Source organism: Chelonoidis abingdonii, chromosome 15, assembly GCF_003597395.2.
Source record: "Chelonoidis abingdonii isolate Lonesome George chromosome 15, CheloAbing_2.0, whole genome shotgun sequence".
Lineage (NCBI taxonomy): Eukaryota > Metazoa > Chordata > Testudines > Testudinidae > Chelonoidis > Chelonoidis abingdonii.
Genome location: NC_133783.1, coordinates 16,937,454 through 16,962,881, shown reverse-complemented (window position 1 = coordinate 16,962,881; position 25,428 = coordinate 16,937,454). Strand labels below are relative to the sequence as shown.

The following is a 25,428-nucleotide window of genomic DNA, read 5'->3' as shown; positions in this document are numbered from 1 at the left end:
GGACCATGGACGCACAACGCCGAATTACTGTGCCTAGTGTGGCCGCATGAAATCGAATTTATAATATCAGTTTTATAAAACCGATTTTAGCTAATTCGATATTATCCCGTAGTGTAGACGTGGCCTGAGATATGAAGCAACCAGGCCAGGGACCACCCTTGCCAAAACTCACAGGCAAATACCCTTGAAACTCCAGTCCTGTTGCAGTATGTCCTTCAGCAGCTCCCTCAGCGGAATATTCACAAAGTGTATGTCTCTCAGGCTATGGGTGAACAGAGACAACGGTTGTGTTCCACTTGGCTGCCTCTTTTTCCTGTGTACACATATTTAATCTGAATTAGCCCCATATTTTTAGGTGGCAAAAATCAGGGAAAACTAAAAAGGCAAACAAAGCAAAACCGTAAAAGAGTCCACTTAATATTTCCCTCTCTGTAACAAAGGTCTGTGTGCCCTTGCTTAATATTTTACTTTGTTTTGTAAATTTTAATGGCAATACTCCCTGAAATCTTTTTACAGCTTGTCAGCAGCTGGCTTACTGCCCATTAGATTTGAAGATCATGCCATGGACATTTCTCTGAGTGTGCTCTGTGAAATCCTACTGATATCAGTAGTGTTGGCCATCTACGAGATCAGGGGTAGGCAACCTATGGCACGCAAGCTGATTTTCAGTGGCACTCACACTGCCCGGGTCCTGGCCTCCGGTCTAGGGGGCTGTGCATTTTAATTTAATTTTAAATGAAGCTTCTTAAACATTTTTAAAACCTTATTTATTTTATGTACAACAATTGTTTAGTTATATATTATAAATTTATAGAAAGAGACCTAAAAACGTTAAAATGTGTTACTGGCACATGAAACCTTAAATTAGAATGAATAAATGAAGACTCGGCACAGCACTTCTGAAAGGTTGCCAACCCCTGTACCAGATAGAACAATCTTAAGAAGCAAAAGCAACATGAACATGTAGGGCAGGACATGGGATATTTATGATAAATCACAGTGAAAAATATAAGTGTTCTATGACCAAAGGCAAGCTTCTAGCATCTTCAGAGCTTGTTGGTTAGAGCCTGATTTTAGCATACATAGTATTCTGCTATTGACTTCAACCTCACAAAGTCAAGTAAGTTTAAAGCCAATAGATGAATAGTTAACTCACTGACCCAAAAGTCTAATTTCATTGTAATTTTTCATTAGTTGTTGATACTGTCAAAAACAGTAGGTAAAGAAAAAATAGATAAAGAAATATTATAGAGAGAAAATATAGGATCTAAAGATAAAACATGTTTGTTATAATTATATATTGGAATCACAAATAGGAACTGATTAATAGGTGGATCCATTGGAACATACTTTAGTGCATTTAAGTATGCAGATTTTGATATAAAGAGAGTTTTTCACCCAAAACATTACAAAAGTGGGAGATGAATTTAAATATTCAGTATTAAGGATTATTGCAAATTACATATCAGATATTTTAAAATTCTGAAGTACTTTTATTGACATGCAGATCTAAAATGTATAGAAAACGTTTGATCAGCTATTTTATGAAGACTTTTCCCTCTCAGATATATTTTATCTCCCAATCCATGCAAACAAATGTTGACTGCTTTTACAGTATGTAGGGATAAGCCCACTTGCAAATTTCTGATCCAGATTTCAAGTCCCACATAGTTACAGGGTTCTGATCTGATATGGAGGTTTGAGCCTATATCTACTTATATGACGAGCATGTAAAATATAGTGAATCAGTATTCCACACTTTGCTTCTGTATTAAAGTCCTCAATCCTCATGAAAGAATAAGTAAAATGGTAGTATGAACCTATGGAAAGTTCATCACCTTCCCAGCCTATGTAATCCGCTTTTCTTCAGCATGAAGAAAACAAGGTGATTGATTTACCTATAACACATGACGGCTTTGTTTTTCTACTCCACATATTTGCTTCTTCCTTGCCTGTCAACTTAAGTCCTATAAAACAAGAAATACAAGAGCCTGATCGTTCACCCATTTTGTGCAGACTTCTCCCACTGAAATCACTAAGAATTTTGAATATGGAGTATTTTCAGGATTGGGTTGTACAGTTTAACTGTTACTTTTGATATTTTGTCTGTAATCAAAAGGAAATTATCAGTATCATACAGAAGCTATCATCTGTAGTTCCCAGTGCTCTGTGTGACCTTTCCCAGTGAACAACCGTCTCCATGGCTTCAAGAGGCTCTTTCCCTTCTGTGGAATAAATTTATAGCTCTTGTTCTCACTAGAGGAAAGCTAAATTGCCAGAAATACAAAGCTGAATGGATTCATCTATTAATTATTTTAAGGTTTAATCCTTAAGTGCAGGAAGCATTAGCAACAACATGGAGAAAGCTGGAATCATTAAATGAAGTTAATAACTACTTCAGGGTTTGCATATCACACACAAGGAAAAAAACAAAATGTTATTTGTATGGAAAATTAGTTTATAAACCATGCACCAGAGATGTAGATCCACTACTGCAAGTTCTGTTTAAAGATAGAGCTGTAATCAAGAAATTGCATTGTATTATATTTGGAGAGGAGGGATGGTATTGCAGAGCCACAGAAGGGATTTAGGCTCCCAATTTCTATTAATTTCTAATTGAACATGGTAGCCAATAATAATTATAATATGCAGATATGAGGTGCTTTATAAATAAAATATTCGGAGTCTTGAACAACAATAATTAAAACAAAATTGCTTAGCTGACTTTGAAAAACCTACTATGGAGCTTAGTAGGAGGTCAAGGTCTGCTGTCTGCTCTGGGACTAGGTTCTACTTCTTGTGTTTTTACCATTTGTGTCAAGGGCATTTAGAGATTTAGGATTAATAAATTTAATATTTTATAAAATGAAATAAATAATACATTTAGAGTTTGTGTTTAATGTTAAAATAAATTGTCTTTTAATATCTCCCATCAAAAAAAAAATTTATATTGCATTTTCTGATACACGTAACTGATTTCCTTTTAATTATTTACAAAGCTACAGAAACCTGGAAAAAAACACAGACGAGATAAGGGTTTAGAGAAACAAAGCACAATATTCCCTCTAGCTTAACCTGTTTACAACAGACATCCATGTCAATATGAAGAGTGGTGGAATAATTGATTTTAGAGTGGTATGAATGTATAGAACATTTTTTATGCTTAATGTTCTGATTCATACATATTCACCAGAACCATTTAATAACCTTGTTCATCACACCCCTAGTGTCAGTGTTCACATGGCAAAGTAGGAAAGTGTGCTTTTAAATGGGTTTACCCAAAGACTTTTGAAAGACTGAGATCGAAATATAAAAACATGGATTTCTGTTGTCCTTAGCCTGTACTGACTGGTTGTCTTGTGCATGTGGGACTCACTACTTTGAATTATGGAGTGTAGCAGAACATTTAGTAATAAAGAACTATTTTAATGCACTAATAATACACTAATAATTTATGTAGCTGTATACATACTCTCTCTAACCCTAGTTTATTTTTCCTAAATATTCAGTAGTACTTGAATCTTCCATCATTATGCTACTAGACCATTAGAAATGTGTGAGTTTTGTTGATTATTGTTTAAATTTAATTATAAATTTAAAGAATCCTGCTAACAGTTACAGCATATGGGGTCTTTGTTTCTTAACTATCATGTTTGCTGATGCTTTCATCATAATATTTTATTTTATTAGACTTTTCCTGAATTACATGAAGTTTTCCTTTTTTGATTTCTGACCATTTTAAATGTCATGTTCTCCCTTTCTCTACAGTTTTCTGGTTAGTTTTATGGTTGATGCACGTGGGGGCTCAATGAGGGGTAGTCGTCATCATGGAATGAGAATTATTATTCCACCACGCAAATGTACAGCACCCACCCGCATCACCTGCCGTTTGGTAAAGAGGCATAAACTGGCCACCCCACCACCAATGGTTGAAGGAGAAGGACTAGCCAGTAGACTGGTAGAAATGGGGCCTGCAGGTGCACAGTTTTTAGGGTGAGTTGTTCTGTGAATCCCACTGTTAACATTCCATATTGCATCTTTCATTTCCTTCATCTTGTGGATGTAAGTAATTAAATGTAGAAACTACTTAATTTGAACATTTAAGGTAGGCCTCTGTACTGTATACAGACTAAATTCTGACATTCTTACCCAGGAAAAAAATCTCTGATTTAAAGGGAGTTTTGCCTGTTTAAAAACTGCAGGTTGCGCAAAAAGTAAATAAAGCTATGGAAAGGCCTAATTCTGCACTCAACTACTCATGCCTAACTCCCTCTGAAGTCAGTCAGAGTCATGTATATGTATCCAAGGACAGAATTTAGCTTTCATTCTGTGTGATGAGTAGAATACCAGTAGAGTAGAATGAGTAGAATAATATGACTTTCATAAGAAGGTTAGGTATAATTATGTACCATTTTTCAAATGTAGAGCATTATCTTCTACTCAGCTTGTGTGCATAGCCCCTTCCAACATTAATGGGAGCTGCATACCTACATCCAGTAGGGAAAGGACCATTGTGCATGATTCCAGATAACTTAATATAGAGCATCATTTAGTGCAAATGCTAGTAACAGACATTTTTCAAAGCTAAAATTAGGAGAAACAATCCACTATGATGTGGTTTTTTTTTTAATTATCAATTTTGTTCATTACCATAAGTGGCACCCTGGTGAAAACTGCCGGTTCTGTCGGGAATGACAGTTTGTTCCTAATTTCCCCTTCTTGTTTCTCTTCCTGCTGCATGGATGTTATTCAGTAAACTGCATCTTCCTACCAATCCTCCCCCTCTAAATGAGGGTGAGAGCATGGTTAGCCGAATCCTGCAGCTTGGGCCTCAAGGAACAAAATTTATTGGGTAGGATGCTTATAGAAAAATTACAGAATGTCTACAATTTTTTTCCTTTCTTTTGTTTTGTTTTTGTTTCCAATTTTTTGTCATTCCCATATTTTTTTTTCTAGTTTCTAAAGCTTTCAGTTGATTTATGTCACTGAAAGAAAATCATAGTGGCTTGATTTATTATAGCTCTGCTACTGTAACTATCTTGTGCTTTAGGCATGTGAAATTCACTGCAAGCATTCTGCTTTCATAACTTGCTCTGCTTTTTTAATTTTTTTAAATTTGAACTGTTTCAACTGCATCAAATACATTTTAATACACAATGACAGCCCTTTAATTTCAACCTTGTGGTAGAGAAGGTATTTACAGGGTTTGAGTCAGTCTATTTCAGAAATAACTCTGTCAAATGTGGATACATATGTTGTACTTATTTGTAAAATATGAGCATGTATGGAAAAAATATAATTGAATAAATGATTTCATTTAATAAGGCTGGAGAAATGATAACCTTTTAAAGCTGAAGTAGGCATCAGGTTGAAAAAAATAAATATGAATTTTGGTACATTTTGGGAAAACAAGTACAATAGCCAAACAAGTTGCAATGTTTATTCTAAAAAAAATTAGAAAATAGCCTCATTGTTTGCATTAGAACGTTACTGTGAAATTTATTGTATTATGTTTTTAAAATATTGCTTAGAATATATTGCTTAGAATACCTGTTTAATACCTTCTCACTGAGTATTCTTATTAAACTTCATGCACACAATTGTGTGGTTCCTAAATATTTACAGAGACAGTATCTGACATATTAACCTGCAAAGACTGTATTAAAAAGTTGGTTAGTACTTTTTAACTTGAGAAGCTGGTGTTAACAGTATCTTAGGAAAATAAATATCTTAAGAAACAATGTAATTGAATTTTTGGCATTCATCTACTGTAGGTGGTGGGATAAACCTCTCCATTTCTATCAGCAATCAAAGGTGTAAGATCAGAATAACAGACTTTAGGTATTTTTAAAAGCATCTAAGAGCTTATTAAATAATCTCCCTTTTTTCCTATTTTTATTAAAATTGCTATTGTCTAATTCCTACTCCTTAGATATTTAATGTAAAGAGATGGACTTAAAACTATTTTATATTTTTATTAATATCAGCTGTATCTATGATTTCCATCGTTAGATTATTTATTGATTTGTTAATGTTTGCACAGCGCTTTGAAGGTATAAAGTGCTATCTAAGTGCCAAGTATTATTTTTTCCCATCTTCTAATGTTACTTTTAAAATGGAGTTATTATGAGAAGGTGAGGTTCTTTACAATCTCTGTAGGAAGATAATGATACTGTCTATTTAAATGTCTTAAAGCTGCATAATTCATAGTGGTTCACCTATTGTATGATTGCAGTCAGTTTATTTTAACATATTTTAAAATGCCTATCTTGTCTATAAAATGTTTAGCTAAAATGTCTATCTTGTTAAGGAATGGCACATGAAATGAATAGCAGTTTCTGTTGATTATTCACAGTAATCATTTAATTACACACTTGAAGTCCTATGTGTAAGGCACACTGTCAGGTAATGCAGGTGTAGTGTTTAAAAAAGTTGTTTCATGGTAGCTAATACCAATATATTTTTCATTTTATTTAACCCAAAGAAAGTGATTTTGAAAGAATTTAAGCAATCTCCTGTAGTGTTTGCAGCACCGACATTGCAACTTTGGGCTAATACATGAGAACCAGAAAGTGAAACAGACTAGAAGCAACCCATCTAGGATTACTAATCTGAGTGAACAAAGAGCACTAAGTAATTGGTGAAAAACAAATTGGATTTTTAAAATTTTCAGATTTTAGTACTTATAGGACTATGAAGTTGTTTTGTCATTTGTTTGTTTTAATGCCCATATACACACACAACTTCAATCTTAATCAACAGCAGGTATACGTGTATACCATGACAGCAGGATTGTGTTTGAGCCTGACTGTGTCCCTTTAAACACTCAGTCAAATATGCCCACTCAGCTCCCACTAAAGTCCATGGAGTTGTGTGTGCATATCTGAGGACCAAGTTATGCTACCTATATGACAGAATAAATAAATACAGAAAATCATTTTTACCTTAGTTTCTGTCCATTTTTGTCATATAAACAACTGTTTTGAAACCTATGTTCATAATGCTATGTGATCTGATTCATAAGCTATATATTAATAATACTTTACAGTTTTGTAGCAAAGGATTCTGCAGCTTTGGCAGTTTTAAAATTATTTTTACCATAATGATACTTATTGCCAAATGAACATAGTTTTAGTAAGGATTTAATATGTACAGGGAAATCAAGATCAATGGGGAAAACATATGTGATAAAAAGTAATATGGATTCCTTTTTTGTCTAGCCCTGTTATAGTGGAAATCCCACATTTTGGATCAATGCGAGGAAAAGAAAGAGAACTGATTGTCCTTCGCAGTGAAAATGGTGAAACATGGAAGGAACACCAGTATGACAGCAAACATGAAGACTTAAATGAAATTCTCAATGGAATGGATGAAGGTAAACATATTTCATCAAAGCTTTAACTGGGTTAACGTCAACAGGCAGAAAGCAGGGCTAATATGAAAATGTAAATCTCTGCTATTTGACTTCTGGAGAACACATGGCATTACAAAATAAAATAATGAAATGAGCGTAAGGAGGAATTCTGTAGCATTGACCTTAACTCACTCCCACCCCCTCACCTCCAGTCACCCAGCCCCCGGTTCCTCACAATGCAGAACAATAAGGTTTTCTATGAAGTCACTGCGGGTTTACATGCTTCCTTGTGACTTTAAAAATAAAATAACATACTTACCTATAACACAACACTTCAGAAGAACATAGTGATTGCATTGAGGAATATTCCCATTATTAGGAAGAGTCAAATTAAGGCAATCCAGGGCATAGGCTCACTGCAAATAGGGACTGTACCTGGCATTGCCCCTGGCTGTGGCCCTACTCCTGTGCCCATGGCCTCAACTTTACTTGTTATGGCACTGGCAGACTCTCTTCTGAGCATCACCACACCTCCTTAGGAAGACTGGGGCCTCCTGCTCTGTCAAGACATTGCTCACTCTCTACTCAGCCTCCACCTAATTCAGCAGAGGACTCTGTTTGAAGGGCCCCCTGCTAACACAACTCCAGCACAGCCATGATGGGGTGGTGGCAATGAGGACTCACCCACCCAGAGTCCCCAGCTGGCATGGTGGTGGGGGGGGCTCTTGAGAAGCTGGTAGCAGAGTTAACCAATTGAAAGAAAAAAGGTAGTTCACACCTCGCAGAACACTCGTTTCAAATGTTTGCAGCTTCAAGCAGAGATCACCCGTGTCAGATGCTCCTCACAATCATGAGGACTAGAAACACACCTTTTAAAAAAGGAAAGCTCAGATACTTAAGTTATCATGTGACACCAAGAGCAGGGCTCTGGGTATTTGCCTGTTATGTCTGTGCCTTAATCTAGCCGTGTATCTATGCAATGTCCTTTCAATATGTGCAGGTATTTACACAGCTGGAACCCATAAGGCCTGAAACCTCAAAATTAATTAGGTTTTAAACTTAGTAACCCATTTCCTCCTGGCCCCATAAGGGTGTGCCACTGGGTTACCTGACGTTGATCTGTGGCTGGACTTCCTGGTTTCTGTAGGAAGATATCCTTACCCAGCTTCTCCCCCTGCTTTCAGGGCTTGAATACTTTCAAGAAATTACTCACAACTAATCTACAGACCGAAGAATTATTCACTGGAAGTCTTCAGTAAATAACTTCTGAAAAGTGAAAAGTTAGTGAAAATCTTAAACTGATGGACAGAATTTTAACAGAAATTTTAACAGAAAAGCACTGTATTTGGTGACTAAATTATTTACTACAAATTATTCACCCAGATCTACATAGAAATGAAATGTCTGTAGTTCAGTATGTTATCACGTACTGCTGTACTTTGTTTTTAATTATTTCCCCTCATAACACTATATTCTGTGTGACACCAAATATACCCATAAGACTTCAATGATATATCCACATGTCCAAGATTCTCTTCAGATTATCAGAAACTATTGCTGAAGGGTGTCCCTTGACTAGGTTATTGTTTTCTTAAAAGCATCTAAAATAAATTGCCCTTCCCACATTCCCACTGACTTCATTTGGAGTGTAGGAAAAAAGTAAGGTTGGATGCAAAATGCATCTATAACACTCCAAATTGCACCATATATAGTATTTATAGAAATTCTCCTGAAAGTGCATGATATTACAAATTGATGTATTTCAGAGTATAGAGAGAATTTCTGCATAAATTATGGGGATCTGGGAGTGCAGCCCTAATTCCTTAGCTTGAAAAACATAAGCTCTTACAGTTGGAACCAAGGAAGAATCTTTCTTAGCTGTTACTGATTGCAGTACTCTTTTCCTTTCTGGGGTTCAGCCACTAGAGGGTCACACACATATGCATGGCATTACAGAGCGTACAATGAAATGCAGTGTTATTCCTTTGGAGTGAAAATCTTTTGCCACCTCAAATCCCAAGCCACAGAAAAAATGAAGACATTTAAAAATCAAGTTTTGAGATAGAGGGGAAAAAAAATACTGAAGACATTCCCCCCCGAGCCTTGATTTGTTGTTGCTGTTTTGTTCATGCTAGCTTAATTCTTCTCCATTCAGAAGTTAACACTGGGTTTGTTACAGTTAAATGATACCTCATCTGTGATATAAAAGCTCCTCCATAAAGTGGTATGAAAAGTGATGATTTCATTTATATTAACAATTTACTGCTTAATAACAAAAACACACCTCCGAATTAGAGATCTGTCTGAAACAAACTCCTGAATCTCAACACCCCTGCCCTTGGAGGATGTTTGGATCCAGGTATGAACTCTGAGGGTAGAGCCCATTTCTAATCAAAATAGAAAGTAAATGATAAAGAAATTAGTGTCAGTGAAGTGATCTGTCACTTCCAGAAGGTCAGTGTCATCTTTACAAAGAAGTTTTGCAACCATCTCAAAAGACAGATACTCTCTGGAATTGTTCATGTTTCTGTTAATCATGTAACTGGATAGTATGTGTCCTCCCCCATTCACTTGTTCCTTCTGACCTGTGTAATAAAGACTGAAAAGTCACATTATATGCCTAACTCCATAATATACTATCTTTTCAAAGATACGGTCTATTTATCTTTTTACTGTTAACCTAGTCAGGATTGATAGAAATCTTCAGTCATTATCTAGCCATTGCTAATACTGTGAATGGAAATGTGCTCAGTTATTTACTGGAAATAGCACCATCTACTGGGGAACCTAGCTATCAGGCTCAAAATAATTTAAAACCAGTAGATAATACTTGGAGATATTAAACATATACTTGAATAATAATCAGTATATTGCTTTTGGTTTCGTGGGTGGACAAAGACACTTAATGGAAATGGGTCAGATTTCACCTTTATGCCACAAGTGTTACTTTCTCTTAATTTCTATGCTGAAGTTGTGATAGCTAATTTTTTCAGCTGGGCTATTTTTTGCAGGTGCAAATTGTACCCACATTTGTTGCAGTTAAAAATTTTTGTGTCTCTAAACAAATTGTGGGCACAACTAATCTCATTTGGGTAGCTAATTAACTGACGTGCACTTGTACATCAGATAATGAGCACACAAATGTTAATACTTGTCCCTACAATGTAATTGCAAATTTAAACTATACTTTGAAAAGGAGGCTGGTTTATTGCTGGGGTTTTTTGTTTGTTTTGTTTTGTGTTTCATATGTAGGTTTATTAAACTACTGATCAAACCAATGTGAATCCAGTTCCTTACCTGAGGTTTAAAATACCACCACGGCTCATGTTGCAGTGATTTTCCATTGTTTCCTGGAAATCAAATGAAAACATCTAAATATAATACAGTTTTTGTCAAATTATTTTTGCGCATGATAATGAAAGACATTCTGCATACACATAAACAACGAAACCATAACAAAGCCTGTTGATTTTCAAGATGACATTTCCCAGTTACTTGTATCACTTTGAGTGGGTCACAGTGTGTAAATGGTTGAAATAAGGAGCGGTGGTCAGTAGTTTCTCATCTTTGACTCCCCTGTATTTCCACCATGATGGCTTTTGCCATAACCTACACTTTTGCTGGTCCTCTATATTGGACAAATAGAGATGCAAAACCTGAAAGCTGTTCTATTTATGAATGGACAGCTGCAGTACAAATCCCATTAACGCATGACATTGGGCAGTGGGGAGGGAAATCGGGTACTGGAACACATAAAAAGCCCTTGAAGCTGGGGACAATAACCGTTAGGATGATGATTTCTTTTCTCTGATCCTCATTTTAGTTAGAGGAAACCCATGTAAACATAAATAAAGAAGTTAGACCAAGGATTAATTTGATCCACTCTATCTTAATGCTGTTATTCACATGTGCAAAACCAGATATAATCTCCCTCCCTGACTCTGAACCAGTCAATCTGAGCTCTTTTTCTACCTTGGGAGAGGTGATTTGGGGCCTCCGCTATCACGTAATACTCAGTAGCAGCCCTGATTCTGGGAGGGATTTTCCTGGGAGGTTTTGCATCCTTTTTCCCCTCCATCTTCGTCTTGTTTCTCACTCCCATCATCCTCTTCCCACTTTTGTATTTAGCTATTGCCATCACTCTCTCGCTCCACTTCCCCTAATGTTTCCTTTTTCTTATCTCTTCTTTTTCGCCCTTCTTCTCTTCCTCACACTTGGCCGTTTCTTCCTCATGTAGATTTTTTTTTTTTTTTTTTTAAATACAACATTTAGTACTTAGGGCTGCCCCTTTAGCCCAGTGAAATCAAGCTGTTGCTTGGGGCCTTGCATTCCAAGCATGCTCTGTAGGCTGGTCCTATCTCCTTCACTTGCACTGGGACCAGAGAGGGAAGAAACTCCCCAGTCCCCTTGACAGCAGGAGTGACAACCTTCCCTCACAGAGCTTGGGGCCCAGAAGGCTTGCGCTGTTAGTAGCCCTTCTAATACTCTAGGAACGCTATTAATGGTTTCTCATTTCCACTGTGGCCAGTGCTGATCCCCAATTCCTGCCTCCTCCTCCCAGCATATCTCATCCCCCATTCCCACCCCACTCCATGCGTATACTATAGCAGGGAGACAAACACTGATCACAGAGAAAAGTGCATTACTAGATGGAGCACTCTGATGGACAAGTGCAATGATGCCATGTGACAATGAGAGAAGAGTGATAAGAGACGTCTCTGAAAAAAATTGCTTTATAGGTTCTGTTGTTAGCATAACCTAATAATGACTGTGATGAGGAAAGAGAGGTTGACCTAGTTTTCAGTGCTGATGACCTCCCTAGAACCTTTCTGTATAGAAAAGCACATGTTGTAAAGGCAAAGCAGTTTGCCAGTGGAAAAATGATGGAAACAGGTCACCTGTGTTTAGAGCAGGCTTATGATTCAGAGATCAAATGGAGAATACTTAAAGTCGATGTGTCAAAATGTATCTCTGAGTCAATATTACTTGTTCCTATCTGCTTTTCCCAGAGCAAGGCAGACAGATAACTGCAATAGGTATGTGCTGTGTTTAGAAAATTTGTACGAAAGAAGGTGCACAGATTTACTCACGTCTATATCTTAAGAAAGATTGACAGCAATAGCAGATACTTAGGTGTAGTGGTTAATGGAAAAGTTTGGGAGTCAAGAACCCCTGGGTTCTGTTCCCTGTTCTACCACTGACTTGCTGTGTGATCGGAGGAAAATTACTTAACCTCTCTATGTTTTGCTTCGCTTCCCTTCTCTTCTGTAAAATGGGGATAATACTTTCCTTTTTAGTAAAGTGTTTTGAGATCTTTGAATGAAGGGTATTACATAAGTGAAAAGAAATTAAATTAATTAAAGAAAATGGTACTATTTCGAGATGTGCAGGACTAATGTGATGGTGATCTTAACATACAAAATTCATGATCAAGGTGTGTTTAGGAAATGTGACCTCTCTGAGGACTAATTTCCCCTACTTCATTAAATCTCTTTTGCCAGATCTACATTTTTATGTGATTGGTTTATGAGAGTCAGAGGTAGCTTAGGGTTGTCCCTCCACTCTACTCAAGCCATTATTCCCGGAAGCTGCAGGCAGAAAGCTTGTTTCATTAGAGGACTCCAGATATAATCTCTGAGTCAGCATTAATGGAAGTTGGCATAGTGGGAACAAAAGCTATCCTTGCCTGTTAGCCTGGCATAATTTAGAGCAATGCAAAATGCAGTTTATCCAGATTATCACATTCATCTTTGAAAAGGAATAACATCATTTTTAGCATTTAGATTTTAATTATTTTGGAATTATAGTCACTCTTACAGGTACAAAAAAGGAACATAGCTCCTTATAAACTACCCTATAAAAGCCCCCTAGCGGCGGTGTAAGAATTTTATTGCACCTTAAACCTGCCATTGGTTCAGGACTGAATGATTTCTGTCCTGCTACTAAGCTCAAAGTAAATTTTTGGTGGAAATTCTACATTTTGGGGGAAAGCAAGAAATACTGTATAGGGTAACTTGTTTTTCTTTTGAAATATGATAACTGTTCTGATTGATTAATGGGCAGAGTGCAGGTAACATGGTAAACTGTATTTATCAGGCATCTTTTATCACATGACTCTGCAACTTACCACAGAGATTTCACCAGCACACTTGATAGGTATTATAGGCCAAATCCTTTTCCCGATGAGGCTGCTTTGCACTACTCCAGCAATACAATGCAGCCTTAAAATTGACCAAAGTGGCCAGTAAGTGATTCTGCTGATTCTCTTCCCAGCATCAGAGCATGTTGGGAGCCTGGCCAGAGAGTGCCCAGACACATGCATCTTGCAGCATATATGTATACTATTGACAATGTGATTTAAATTACACTTATTTCTAAGTTCATAAGTTTACTTCTCATTTGTTAGATGACCAGTGCAGGAACCCTTCTCCTTTTCCTCCGTTATGTTGCGTAACGTGCTCTCCCACGTTATGTTCAAATGTGTGAGTGCTGGATTTGGGTTAAGTTGGGACTAGTTCTAATGTGGCAATCACTCCATAGCACTGCAAAGTCTCTGCATGAGCTGATAAAGTTCCTCATCTTGTCACTGGAGGCACTAAGGGCTCCACTAACCGGAGGATTGACATTCTGGCAATTGATACATCGGCAGGCGATTTAGCTAGTCTAGTGAAGACCCGCTAAATGAACTACTGATCACTCTTCCTTTGATTCCTGTACTCCACTGGATCAAAAAGAGTAAGGGGAGTCGATGGGAGAGCATCTTCTGTCGACATCATATAGTGTGGACCCTGTGGTAAGTAGATCTAAGCTACATCGATCTGAGTTATGCTATTCATGTAACTCAAATTGCGTAGTTTAGATCAACTTTTCCCTTTAGCATAGACAAGGCCTTAGACTGGCAGTCAGTGCAGAGTGACTTCAGTGCCTATGTGGATAACAAGTGTTAGAATCAGCTCAGGATTTATTGGCTGCTATGACAACCGTGAGACTATCCCAGGTGTACTGTCTCAAATTACATAGCTAGTCACTCTCTAGAGTTGTTTGGGGAGGAATTGGAAATTAGGCCAGTGTTATGGACTGACCATGACTTTTTGCACTTTTGGTATTGGGGCATGCCTATGATATCAGGGCAAGGGGATGCATTTTGAGGGCCTGGCCCGAAAGACCCTGAACCTTCCTTCACCTGAGTGACAAGTGAAAAAGAGTTTTATGATCTCATTGTCAGGAACATCAAATTCGCACAGATGTTAAAAATAAAACAAAACCTATTTGTTTTTTCTATTTTAAAAAGCCTTCTTGGACTTTTGAGTCTGGTGTGGAATTCACCATTTCCACAATACAGAATAAAGCTGTGCACTCTTAAATATGTATGTACAGTATTTGCAAATATATTATATGTGAATATTTTAATATATTTTTCCCCACAGAGCTGGATAGCGCTGAGGAACTAGAGAAGAAGCGTATCTGTAGAATCATCACAAAGGATTTTCCTCAGTACTTTGCAGTGGTTTCACGAATTAAGCAGGAAAGTAACCAAATTGGTCCTGAGGGAGGTGTTTTGAGCAGTACAACTGTGCCTCATGTCCAAGCATCCTTCCCAGAGGGTGCTCTAACCAAAAGAATTCGAGTTGGCCTCCAGGTAATAAACCACACCTACAATAGTCATTTTAATATGCTAAATCTAGAGCTGAAATTTTTAATCTGTGGGGTGCAACTCAAAAATGAGTCACAGGGATATGTCTAGTAGGTGACATCACTGACTGAGAGCTGGTAAAGTCTGTGGTGACTAGGACACAGGGCTCCTAAACCCACCACACAGGGCTCCTGCACCCCACCTCCTACTGGGGCTGGGGCTGGGGCTGCTACCTGCCCTGTTTCTATCTCACCACCTAGTCTGGGAGCTGCTCCACCACCCACACAGTGCTCAGCATTGTGGCAGAGGAAGTGGTTCCCATGTTCTGTTTATCTATCTTCATAGCACCAGCCACATACCTCCATGCCAGTAGTACCAGCATCCATCCTTCCTACCCTTTTGTGTGTTAATACAACTAAATGTACATGTATACATCTAGGAACAACGAATGTAGGCCATATTTACATGATGAGGGATTCTGTCCTGAAAGCAATGACTCTGTAAAAGATTTGGGGGTGTTCGTGAATATTCACTGAACATGAGCTTCCAGTGCAATGCTGTGGCCAACAGGACTAAAGTGATCCTTGGATGCGTAAAGAGGAATCTCAAGTAAGAGTAGAGAGGTTATTTTACCTCTATATTTGGCATTGGTGCAACCACTTCTAAAATACTGTTTCCAATTCTGATGCCCACAGTTCAAGAAGGATGTTGACAAATTGGAGAGCCTTCGGAGAAGAGCCACGAGAATGATTAAGGGATTAGAAAACCTGCCTTATAGTAATAGACTCAAGGAGCTCAATCTAATTAGGCGAACAAAGAAGGTTAAGGAGTGACTTGATCACGGTCTATAAGTATCTACATGGGGAATCAATATTTAATCACGGGCTTTTCAGTCTAACAGAGAAAGACAGACAAATTCAAACTAGAAATAAAGTGTAAATTTTTAACAATGAGCATAATTAACTAGTGGAACAGTTTACCAAGCATTGTGGTGGCTTCTCCATCACTGACAATTTTAAAATCAAGAGTAAATGTTTTTCTAAAAGATCTGCTCTAGGAATTATTTTGGGTCAGTTCTATGGCCTGTGTTATACAGGAAGTCAGACTAGATGATCAAAATGGTCCCTTCTGGCCTTGGAATCTATTAATTTAAATCCTTGTATCACCAACTCTCCACCCCAGCCAGGAGCTCTGCATGTAAGTTGTAAGGAAACTGCAGTGGGCCCAGAGAGAATTTCTGTGGCAGAAGATCAGCCTATGACTAGTATAATAGGACTATGCTGTCCCTTATAGCACAGGGCTATGCTTGGGAATGGGAGAGGCTGTAATGCTTAAGGCTAGATCTACTCTGGGCTGAGGGGCACCCCATATGCATCTGTGGGGAGTCTGCAGAGGTGGTTTAAAGCTTCCTTAAAAGTGGAGCAGAGAATCTAGAGAAACCTTCCTTCTTGCTGGTTTATGCTAATTATCATTTATTGGGCGGGGGTTGGCATTTTTCACAACAAAATTATTTGTCCTGTTGATTTGGTGAGTTCATTAAATATGAGCTTAGTTTTAGATTGCTTTGCTCGGAACTTGTGCTGGTGAAACATTTTAACCATCGTCTTTGAAGATCACCATATAGTGCAGTTGGATAATGGAACAGGTGACAAATCAGTGCCTTGTTGTCCAGTGAGAAACTTTCAGGAAAAGTAATGAAACAATTTGATTCATAAAAGCATCCAAAATGTCTGATTCAAAATTTATTCTAACTTATTTGTTCTAGAAATTAGACTTGAAATTGAGTAAGAACAGATTTCTTGTGAGATTTCTGCTACTTTTTGGTTGAACTTTAGTTCAGAAGTGATGCAAGATTTGTGTTGCTTTTCTCACTATAATTTGGTGCATTAGTGATTACTGTGTAGATAGAGCCCCAGGAAAGGCACATTTTAAGAAGGCCAAGAAATAAGTAAAACAGGACAAACAGAAAATAAAAAGAATTGAGTTCTCATTTTGGAAGGATTCTGCTGGGATAACACAGATTTTTATCTCAAGATATGAAATTCCTTCTCTATGTTGATAGGCTCAACCAGTTCCAGATGAGATTGTCAAAAAAATCCTCGGAAACAAAGCAACTTTCAGCCCCATTGTCACTGTGGAACCAAGAAGAAGAAAATTTCATAAACCTATAACAATGACAATTCCTGTGCCACCCCCTTCAGGAGAAGGTGTGACCAATGGATACAAAGGAGACACCACACCTAGCCTTCGACTTCTATGTAGCATTACAGGTTAGGCAAGAATCTACTCTTTGCAAAGGTTACTATGACAATAATACATTCACATTCATTTGTTATACGTTTCAAATGTAGCTTTCCAGTGAGGAAAGCCATTGATAGTTCCAAGTATTGAAACCAGTAGGATTAAAAATAGTACACTAGTGCCTGATGTAAAGCCCATGGAAGTCATTGGAAAGACTGCCACTGAGTCAGTGGACCTTGACTTTGGCTTTGTGTCATTATCCACATTAGAGGAGACTTTACAGCAACAAAATTTGCAAACATTTTATGACATTTTATTAAGTGTTCAATATGAAGAATCTTTCCATTGACAACTGCATACATATAGATAAATATCCAATATGGATGCAGTCCGGATCCTATTGATTGCAGTGAGAGTCTAGCCACTAAGTTCACTTGGGCCAGGATGTTACCCAGAATGTGTATCTTTCTACATTAGAATCAGTTTCAGATATGTATGTAATTTATTACTATTCAGATGTATGAGAGCAATAGTAACTTCTGTTTGCATGTGAAGCAAAAGAACTCAGTGTGGAAGTAATTTCATGCTACATGTTTGGTTTTTAAAATAAAATTGTTTATGATTTACGTGTGACTTATTTTCACAGGAGGGACTTCACCTGCTCAGTGGGAAGATATCACAGGAACCACTCCATTGACATTTGTAAATGACTGTGTTTCTTTCACGACCAACGTTTCAGCCAGGTATGGGAATGCAAAATGCCAAACAGACGCAATTATTTGTTGTCTTACATAGGAAAAATAGGGTTTTCCCCACAGCTTTCCATGATTCTTAAATAAGGTTTATAAAGAAGTAAAAGGTCTGATGCTTAGCTGGTGAAAATTGGAGTAGCTCTATTGACTGTATTGACTTATACCAGCTGATGATTTGGCCCAATAACTTGCTGTACTATTTTTAATAGCAAAAATAGCTTAGTATCACTGTCTTTTATTGGTAGTTCACAGGCTTAGCAAACTGTTGGAGTTTGTACATAATTTTTCAGAAAAGAAAAGCTGTTTTGATAGGACATTAATGTTGCACAGCTAAGCATTCCATGTTTAGGAAACGCCATGATTCAGACTGCATGTGAAACCTTAGCTCTGCTCCTTCGTATGCATTACGAAACAGTCTTTAATGGCAGTTCTCACATACCGTTTCTCTAAAATTACAATACAATACCATACAGGCTTTTTGTATAACATATACAAAGTACATAGCTGCTCTCCCAAACACTCCTTTATACCTTTAGTACATTTCTCATTATACGGCTATGTTTAGCTACACGTCTGGAAAACTTTGGCCAAAATGTGAATGGTTTTGAAAATTACGAGCAACTGAACTCAGGAGAACTGGAAACTCTTATGCATCCTCACTATAGCAGTCACTGCCACACTTGTTATAATAAATAATGTTTCTGCACATCCTTTCTTGCTCTCTGGGACAGCATGAACTATTCCCTGGGAAATTTCCCACACAAATCATCTGTCAGGAAAGGAAAATAATCCCTCTTTCTCTGTGCCGATTTTGAACATTTATGTGACAGTGGTTCACAAGTTCCCGAACTGCTGAGCTGCAATCAACCTATGGATGGCCAGCAAACAGCAAATACAAACCAAAGACTGCAAACCAAGTTTATATAAAAGTGTTTCATTTGAGGGATTGTCACATACATAACAAGCTCTTTTATACTGTGGAAGAATATCTTCCTCTGCCCCCCTAACATCCCTAACTTGTGGGTGTACTAATTGTCACCATGCTCCAAAACTTAATCATAGAAGGAGGCAATATAATATCTGTCCTGTAGCAAGCCTTCTTTCTTGCATATTCAGTTTATGTACCATGAGTTTTCTATACCGTAGACTATGGATTTGGCTGTATATTATTCAGTATGGCCTCCCATCTCACTCTGAGTGCTGTTGATAGTTTATTTTAATGAAGATTAGATATGGGCACTGGTGGACCTCACAGAAGTACAATGCAAGATACAATTTAGATGGCACTTAGCCACAAAAATCACACCATCTACCCAGGTTTGGCCTGAAGGATACTCAGAATGAGCAGTTCCAGGAGACACCAACAAAGGATCATCCAAAGATGCAGATTCCACCAACCTAGACCACCTCACTTTTACTCATCTAAAGCACTGTTAGGAAAGCTCTGCCTTTGCCAATGGGAAATTTGCAGAAACTGCATTCATCCAAAATGGCTGGGGAATCATGGAAGCCAACAAACGCAATGATTTCTCTTTGCCTTCCCTGAAAAGTAATCTCCATTCTGCTTCGTCACCATTAGCTGAGACCACAGTTGTTCTTTGCTGATGCAACAGAGTTTCTTTATAAAGTTTTGGCCAGTGTTTTGTGAAACAAGCTCCTGTTGTCTTTTCTCTTTCAGATTTTGGCTTGCAGATTGCCATCAGGTACTAGAAACTGTCGGCCTTGCCACACAACTTTATAGGGAATTAATATGTGTTCCTTATATGGCCAAGTTTGTGATATTTGCCAAAATGAATGACCCCGTGGAATCTAATTTGCGTTGCTTCTGCATGACTGATGATAAAGTGGACAAAACTTTGGAGCAACAAGAGAATTTTGAAGAAGTTGCAAGAAGTAAAGATATCGAGGTATATTTCATATTAACAGCAGCTCAGATTATTCCCTTCCTCCAACGGTGTAGAGAATCTATGCTCTAGTTCCACTCTACAAGAGCAGGCGGGGTGCCAGGATCTCTCAAAAGAGGTCTACAACCACTATAAGCCATCTATATGAAGGCTCATAGTGAGCAGGGGTGAAAGTAATTAAGGGATTTATCACAGGGCCGGGGTCCAGAGCGGGCAGCAGGGGGTCCCTTGAGTGGAAGGGGCGGGGCCTTTAAATCCCCAGGCCCTTTAAACCAGAGATTTAAAGGTCCCTGGGCTGCAGCTGTGGTAGCGGTGGCTGGGAGACCCAGGCCCTTTAAATCACCGCTGGAGCCCCATGGTAGCCATGGTGCTTCAGCAGCAGGGCTCTGGCAGCAATTTAAAGAGCCCGGGACTTCCAGCTGCTGCCGCTACCCAGAGGCTCCGATGGCAATTTAAAGGGCCCGGGGCTGCAGTAGTGGCAGCCGGGAGCCCCAGGACCTTGAATCGCTGTCGGAGCCCCATGGTAGCTGTAGCTGCGGTGGCGACTGGGAGCCCCGGGGCTCTGGTGGTGATTTAAAGGGCCCAGGGCTCCAGCTGCTGCTGGGACCCAGGGCCCTTTTAAATTGCCTGCCTGAGGAAGCTGCCCCCTGCAGTTATGGTCGGCTGTGTAACAGCTCTTGCTGGTATGCCGTACTGGCCCGGACTAGCTTTTTTGCACCTCTGTCAGTGAGACTGTGTGAAGAAACTCTTTGGAAGCAGGATAAAGGGACAGGACTTGAGAAACCATCTTTACATGGGTCCTCCAGTCCTTCTGCCTATTGGGAGTGGGGAGGTAATGCAAAAGACTCTGGAGTAGCTGCTGTAGAGCAGCCTCTGGGGGTTCTGGAACAATTTTTATAGCAGGGGTGCTGAGAGCCATTGAACTAAACTGTAAACCACTTCAAGTCAGGGGGTGTTGCAGCATGCCGTCCCCTCACCTGCACCCCCTAGTTCCTATGGCAGCTGCATTCCTGCTTCATAGCTTGTTGGGTTAGAATTCCTCCCTCCTTGTCCACATAGAGATCTCCAGCACACAACTGAGTTACTCAGGCTGGTTTGTTTGGGATTTTTGAGGCAAAGGGCATTTCTTGTGAAAAATCATGTAATATACACTTTTCCCTCAGAGAATCCTATGCTGTAGCTAATTATAAAGATATCCATATGTATTGAATTGGAGCTATATTTTTAAAAAATAACTTTAGCAATTAGAATGTTTAAAAAATAGTTTTAATTAATCACCTGCACTTAGTGTCATATTATAAGTACCCCGGTACTGTTGAATTAGATCAGTGTTGAACATGTATTAAGTTGATGCATTCCTAGCTAAATGAGGAGTTGTGATGTTGGAAGAAATGATGGTACATGTTTGTGCGTGTATCATATACCATTAAAATAGATTTTACTCATTTTCAATTTCTGTCTTTTTCTTTGATAGGTTCTGGAAGGAAAACCTATTTATGTTGATTGCTATGGAAATCTGGCCCCTTTGACAAAAGGAGGACAACAGCTTGTTTTTAATTTTTATGCTTTCAAGGAAAATAGACTGCCATTCTCTATTAAGGTAAAAATAAACCCCATAGATTTCTTAGTTGAGGAAATGTTTTCCTCATGTAGTAATATTGGTTCTGTCTAATATGAATAGTCTGCCCCGGAGAAGTAAGTATTATTATAATTTAGCAGGTAGATAATTCGGAACAGAGTTTATAAGAGATTTCATGAAACCATAGAAGGAATCACTGTCAGGACTGGGATTAGAATACATGCTATTCTGATTCACAGTCCTTTACCAGAACCATGCCTCAGACTAGACATGTTCTCTTAGGTCTTCTAGCTGCAAGGTACATTATTTCAAGGTAAATCAGCTACCCAAATGACAGGAGTCAGATAATACATGATCCAGGTTTTCAGCTCTTGCCTCTTGTTTTTTCATGTGCAGTTGATAGTGCTTGCCAAAAGTGAGTGCACATACATATGTAATCACCTATTTTGTGGGTGCAAATGAAAGTTATGGTCACTTTTGTGGTTGCAAGTCATTGCATATACAAAACTGGGCAGAGAGAAATGCAGGTGGGTTGAAAACTCAATCCAATTTACCTACAGGAGTATTTCTCCTGGAGTGATGCCACTCAGCACGGTGCCTTGCACTGGTGCTGGAAACAGTTTTGGAAACTTGTTTGCAGTGGAACAAAAACCCAAGGCTGGCCCAATAGTCTAACTGTAATTACAACTTTCTTCCCCATGAAAAGCTGCAAGTTGGGTTCTGGCTGAGTTCCTTTGCTCTTCAATTGATGTGGTTACTAGATAGCTTCTGATGGAAGGGAACACCACCTGTTACTCTGCAACAGCTTTCTCTAGCTGTCCAAATTAATTCTGATGGTCTCCAGTGGGAGTCACACTCAACACTCCTTTTGCAAGAAGTCGCCCCCTCGGGGACTTTGACTTCTCACATGTTCTTTGTGGAGGAAACAGACCATGTTAAATGTAATGCAAAAACATACATTTCAAATAGGGTGACCAGATGTCCCAATTTTATAGGGACAGTCCCGATATTTGGGGCTTTTTTTTACATAGGCTCCTGTTACCAGGGGCGGCTCTAGACATTTCACCGCTCCAAGCATGGCGTCATGCTGCGGGGGGCGCTCTGCCGCTCGCCGGTCCCTCAGCTCTGGTGGACCTCCCACGGGCGTGCCTGCGGAAGGTCTGCTGGTCCCGCAGCTTCGGTGGAGCTGCGGGACCAGCGGACCTTCCGCAGGCATGCCTGCGGGAGGTCCACCGAAGCCGCGAGACCAGCAGACCCTCCGCAGGCATGCTGCTGAAGGCACCCTGCCTGTCGCCCTCCCGGCAACCGGCAGAGCGCCCCACGCGGCATGCCGCCCCAAGCACACACTTGGCGTGCTGGGGTCTGGAGCAGCCCCTGCCTGTTACTCCCCACCCATCTCGATTTTTCACACTTGCTGTCTGGTCACCCTAATTTCAAACAATTAAGTCAAACTACTGTATGATGAATTTTTCTAGATTAGAGACACCAGCCAAGAGCCTTGTGGTCGTTTATCATTTTTGAAAGAACCAAAGACTACAAAAGGACTGCCACAAACAGCTGTTTGCAACTTAAATATTACTCTTCCAGCACACAAAAAGGTATTTCTGCCAGCACTCTGTTTTATTTTGTTTAACTTTTAGCTTAACTTTTTTTGTTAGTAATAAAGAAATCCTGTGAAATGCTAGTAATGGGAATGCTTTGTAATATGATTAAGGCTGTTATAAATTTATGTTGTATTAGTTTTTTGTATATAGAAAGCTTTTAAAGTCTCTTGTTACTGTGGTGTCAAGTTCCTATTATTTTTATGATTGGGTCCTCTGTTTACAGCTCATGCTTCAGCTTACAGTTCATAGAGTTTATGCATTCAGTAATGTCGTGTTGATTTGCACTTGATGTAAGATTTTTTTTCTTTTATGTTGACATTTTGGGTTTGCTTTGGCTTATAAATCAGCTTGCATTTTGTGCTCCCAACTTGGTCCTTTTCATATCCTGATATTCTTTTCCCTGCTGTCCATTATAATATTCCTTGTCTCTGCAATGCACCTTGGAACCAAAAGGAAACAGAGTCAGATCAAGATGATGAGGTAATATAAACACTCTCTTCTGTTTTTATTTTCTTCAGAATTAGTGCAGAAAGATAAATATGTTCTAGAAAAGTGTTACAGTATCTTTTAATTTTAGCAGTGAATATTAACAATAGATACTACACATCTATGTTCTGTTGTCAAGAAATAAGTGATGAAATGAAATCATATGTTATAAATTTAAATGCAGTATATGCTAATATTCTGAACTTCAGCTTACTTTGTGCTTAGAGTGTAAATTATGTAATTTATAGCGTACAAGCTAAATTCATCCTTCATATAGCTGAAGTCAGTGTAATTATACTACATCAGGGATGAATTAGGCCTCTTATGTTACTAAACATTCAGTATTTCCCTAAACTGTATTTTTTGTAAACCCTTTAAGCATTGGCCTATTGTATTTTCATTCCTGAAAATAACCCGTATTTTTTTAAAAAAAGGTAAAATAACCAGGAGTAATTTCAAAGTGTTTTAGTGTATCTATTTTTTGAAATAAGCTTCAGATTTCCAAAGCTTAAAAATCCACACCCTGTCACAGGTTTTAACAGAATATATCTCTCTTTAGTAATCTTAATGAAGTTGTCTCAGGAGATGAAACTTATTTTATGCACTAAGGAATACAATGAGTTTTAAGACACTAGAAAAGCTAGTACAGAAACATCACATACATATCCATTTTATCAGAAGAAGAGTTCTTTGTGTGTAGCCCCGTTTCTGACTGCTAATAAATAACATTAGTCACCTGCTGGCTAAAATCAAATCAGAGTCAATACATCAAAAAGATAACCATATCATTTGGTTTTCATTTGACTTGTGCCTGGTGAGTTATTTTATAGGTATCTCAAATTGTTTTCTTGCCAAACAAACTATGTTTTTGGAGACATAATCAAATTAACTGGTTTCTGTGAATGACTTTTAATATTAATAAATAGAGTTGCAAAAATACCACAGTAACTGCTATGCCATTAGACACAGTAACTTATGATGCAACTTTCTAGTTAGCAATTGTATTCTGCTTTCTAATATACATCTCTGTGTTCTGTGCATATTAAAAAAAATACCCTTTCATGCCTTTTTTGTCCTTAATGTACTCACTTTAAAGCAAGCGTACATTGTGGTTTATGTGCTTTCAAGACAGATTAATGTTGGGAGAGGTATTCGATCTGCCTAAATTATACTCTTATTAATGTTTTATGTCTGTATCTGTAGTCTTTTATGTTGATTCTTCTGTTTCTAGCCAAAATAAAGAAAAATAAATCATGCCATTTTAAGTAGTATGGAATAGATTACTAAAAGATAATGGGATTTTACAGTATTTAGGTAATATGGGACTAGACTGTGACTGTAGACAGTGCCCTGAAATAAATGTACTGTGTTCACAGCACCACCTCAGAAGTATCCCTGGGAGATGACATAGCCCTCTGAGTTACAATTCCTTCCCTTCTTTCCTGCCTCCAGAGGATTAGTAATTTACTGCCGGTTTATAATTCCAGCTTTCTCCCCAAAAATGCAAGCAGGAATGGAGCCAAGCGTTTGCCCATTGCCTACCATCTGCTATATAGGGGGAAGTGCAACCATATAGCCCTGCTTCCTCCTGTGCGCCCTCATCAAGCTGTAAGAGTGGATTCTTATTCCCTTGTGTGGGTGTCTAGTCCAAGTATGATCTAGCCTACTATACTGAGATATCATAATAAAGCTGTTCACAATATTTGAAAGGTACCATGTGGAAATGTGTTTTGTTGCAGACGGAGAAAACAGACAGACGTCAAAGCTTCGTCTCTCTTGCTTTACGTAAGCGTTACAGCTATCTGACTGAGCCTGGAATGAGTGAGTTCCATAACAAACCTACTAATACCATATATACCTACTTTAATAAGAAGA

At 38.5% G+C, this 25,428-nt stretch overlaps 1 protein-coding gene across 6 annotated transcripts in view; it reads left to right on the top strand.

Moving 5' to 3' along the window:
* The window catches only part of ANK3 (ankyrin 3), a 548,067-nt gene that overhangs the window by 230,026 nt on the left and 292,613 nt on the right, over positions 1 to 25,428 (top strand). For 5 of the 6 annotated variants that reach the window (XR_012657046.1, XM_032786555.2, XM_032786562.2 and 2 more), the window contains 10 exons: positions 3,769 to 3,993; positions 7,221 to 7,375; positions 14,782 to 14,993; positions 17,050 to 17,257; positions 17,875 to 17,971; positions 19,659 to 19,887; positions 21,359 to 21,484; positions 22,939 to 23,061; positions 23,521 to 23,547; positions 25,293 to 25,374. Coding sequence is in view for 5 of the 6 variants with exons in the window: in XM_032786555.2 (XP_032642446.1) it covers positions 3,769 to 3,993; positions 7,221 to 7,375; positions 14,782 to 14,993; positions 17,050 to 17,257; positions 17,875 to 17,971; positions 19,659 to 19,887; positions 21,359 to 21,484; positions 22,939 to 23,061; positions 23,521 to 23,547; positions 25,293 to 25,374 (1,484 nt within the window). In the remaining variant the exon portion in view is untranslated. The remainder of the gene's footprint in view (positions 1 to 3,768; positions 3,994 to 7,220; positions 7,376 to 14,781; positions 14,994 to 17,049; positions 17,258 to 17,874; positions 17,972 to 19,658; positions 19,888 to 21,358; positions 21,485 to 22,938; positions 23,062 to 23,520; positions 23,548 to 25,292; positions 25,375 to 25,428) is intronic. The other variant, XM_075072578.1, reaches the window with a different exon arrangement.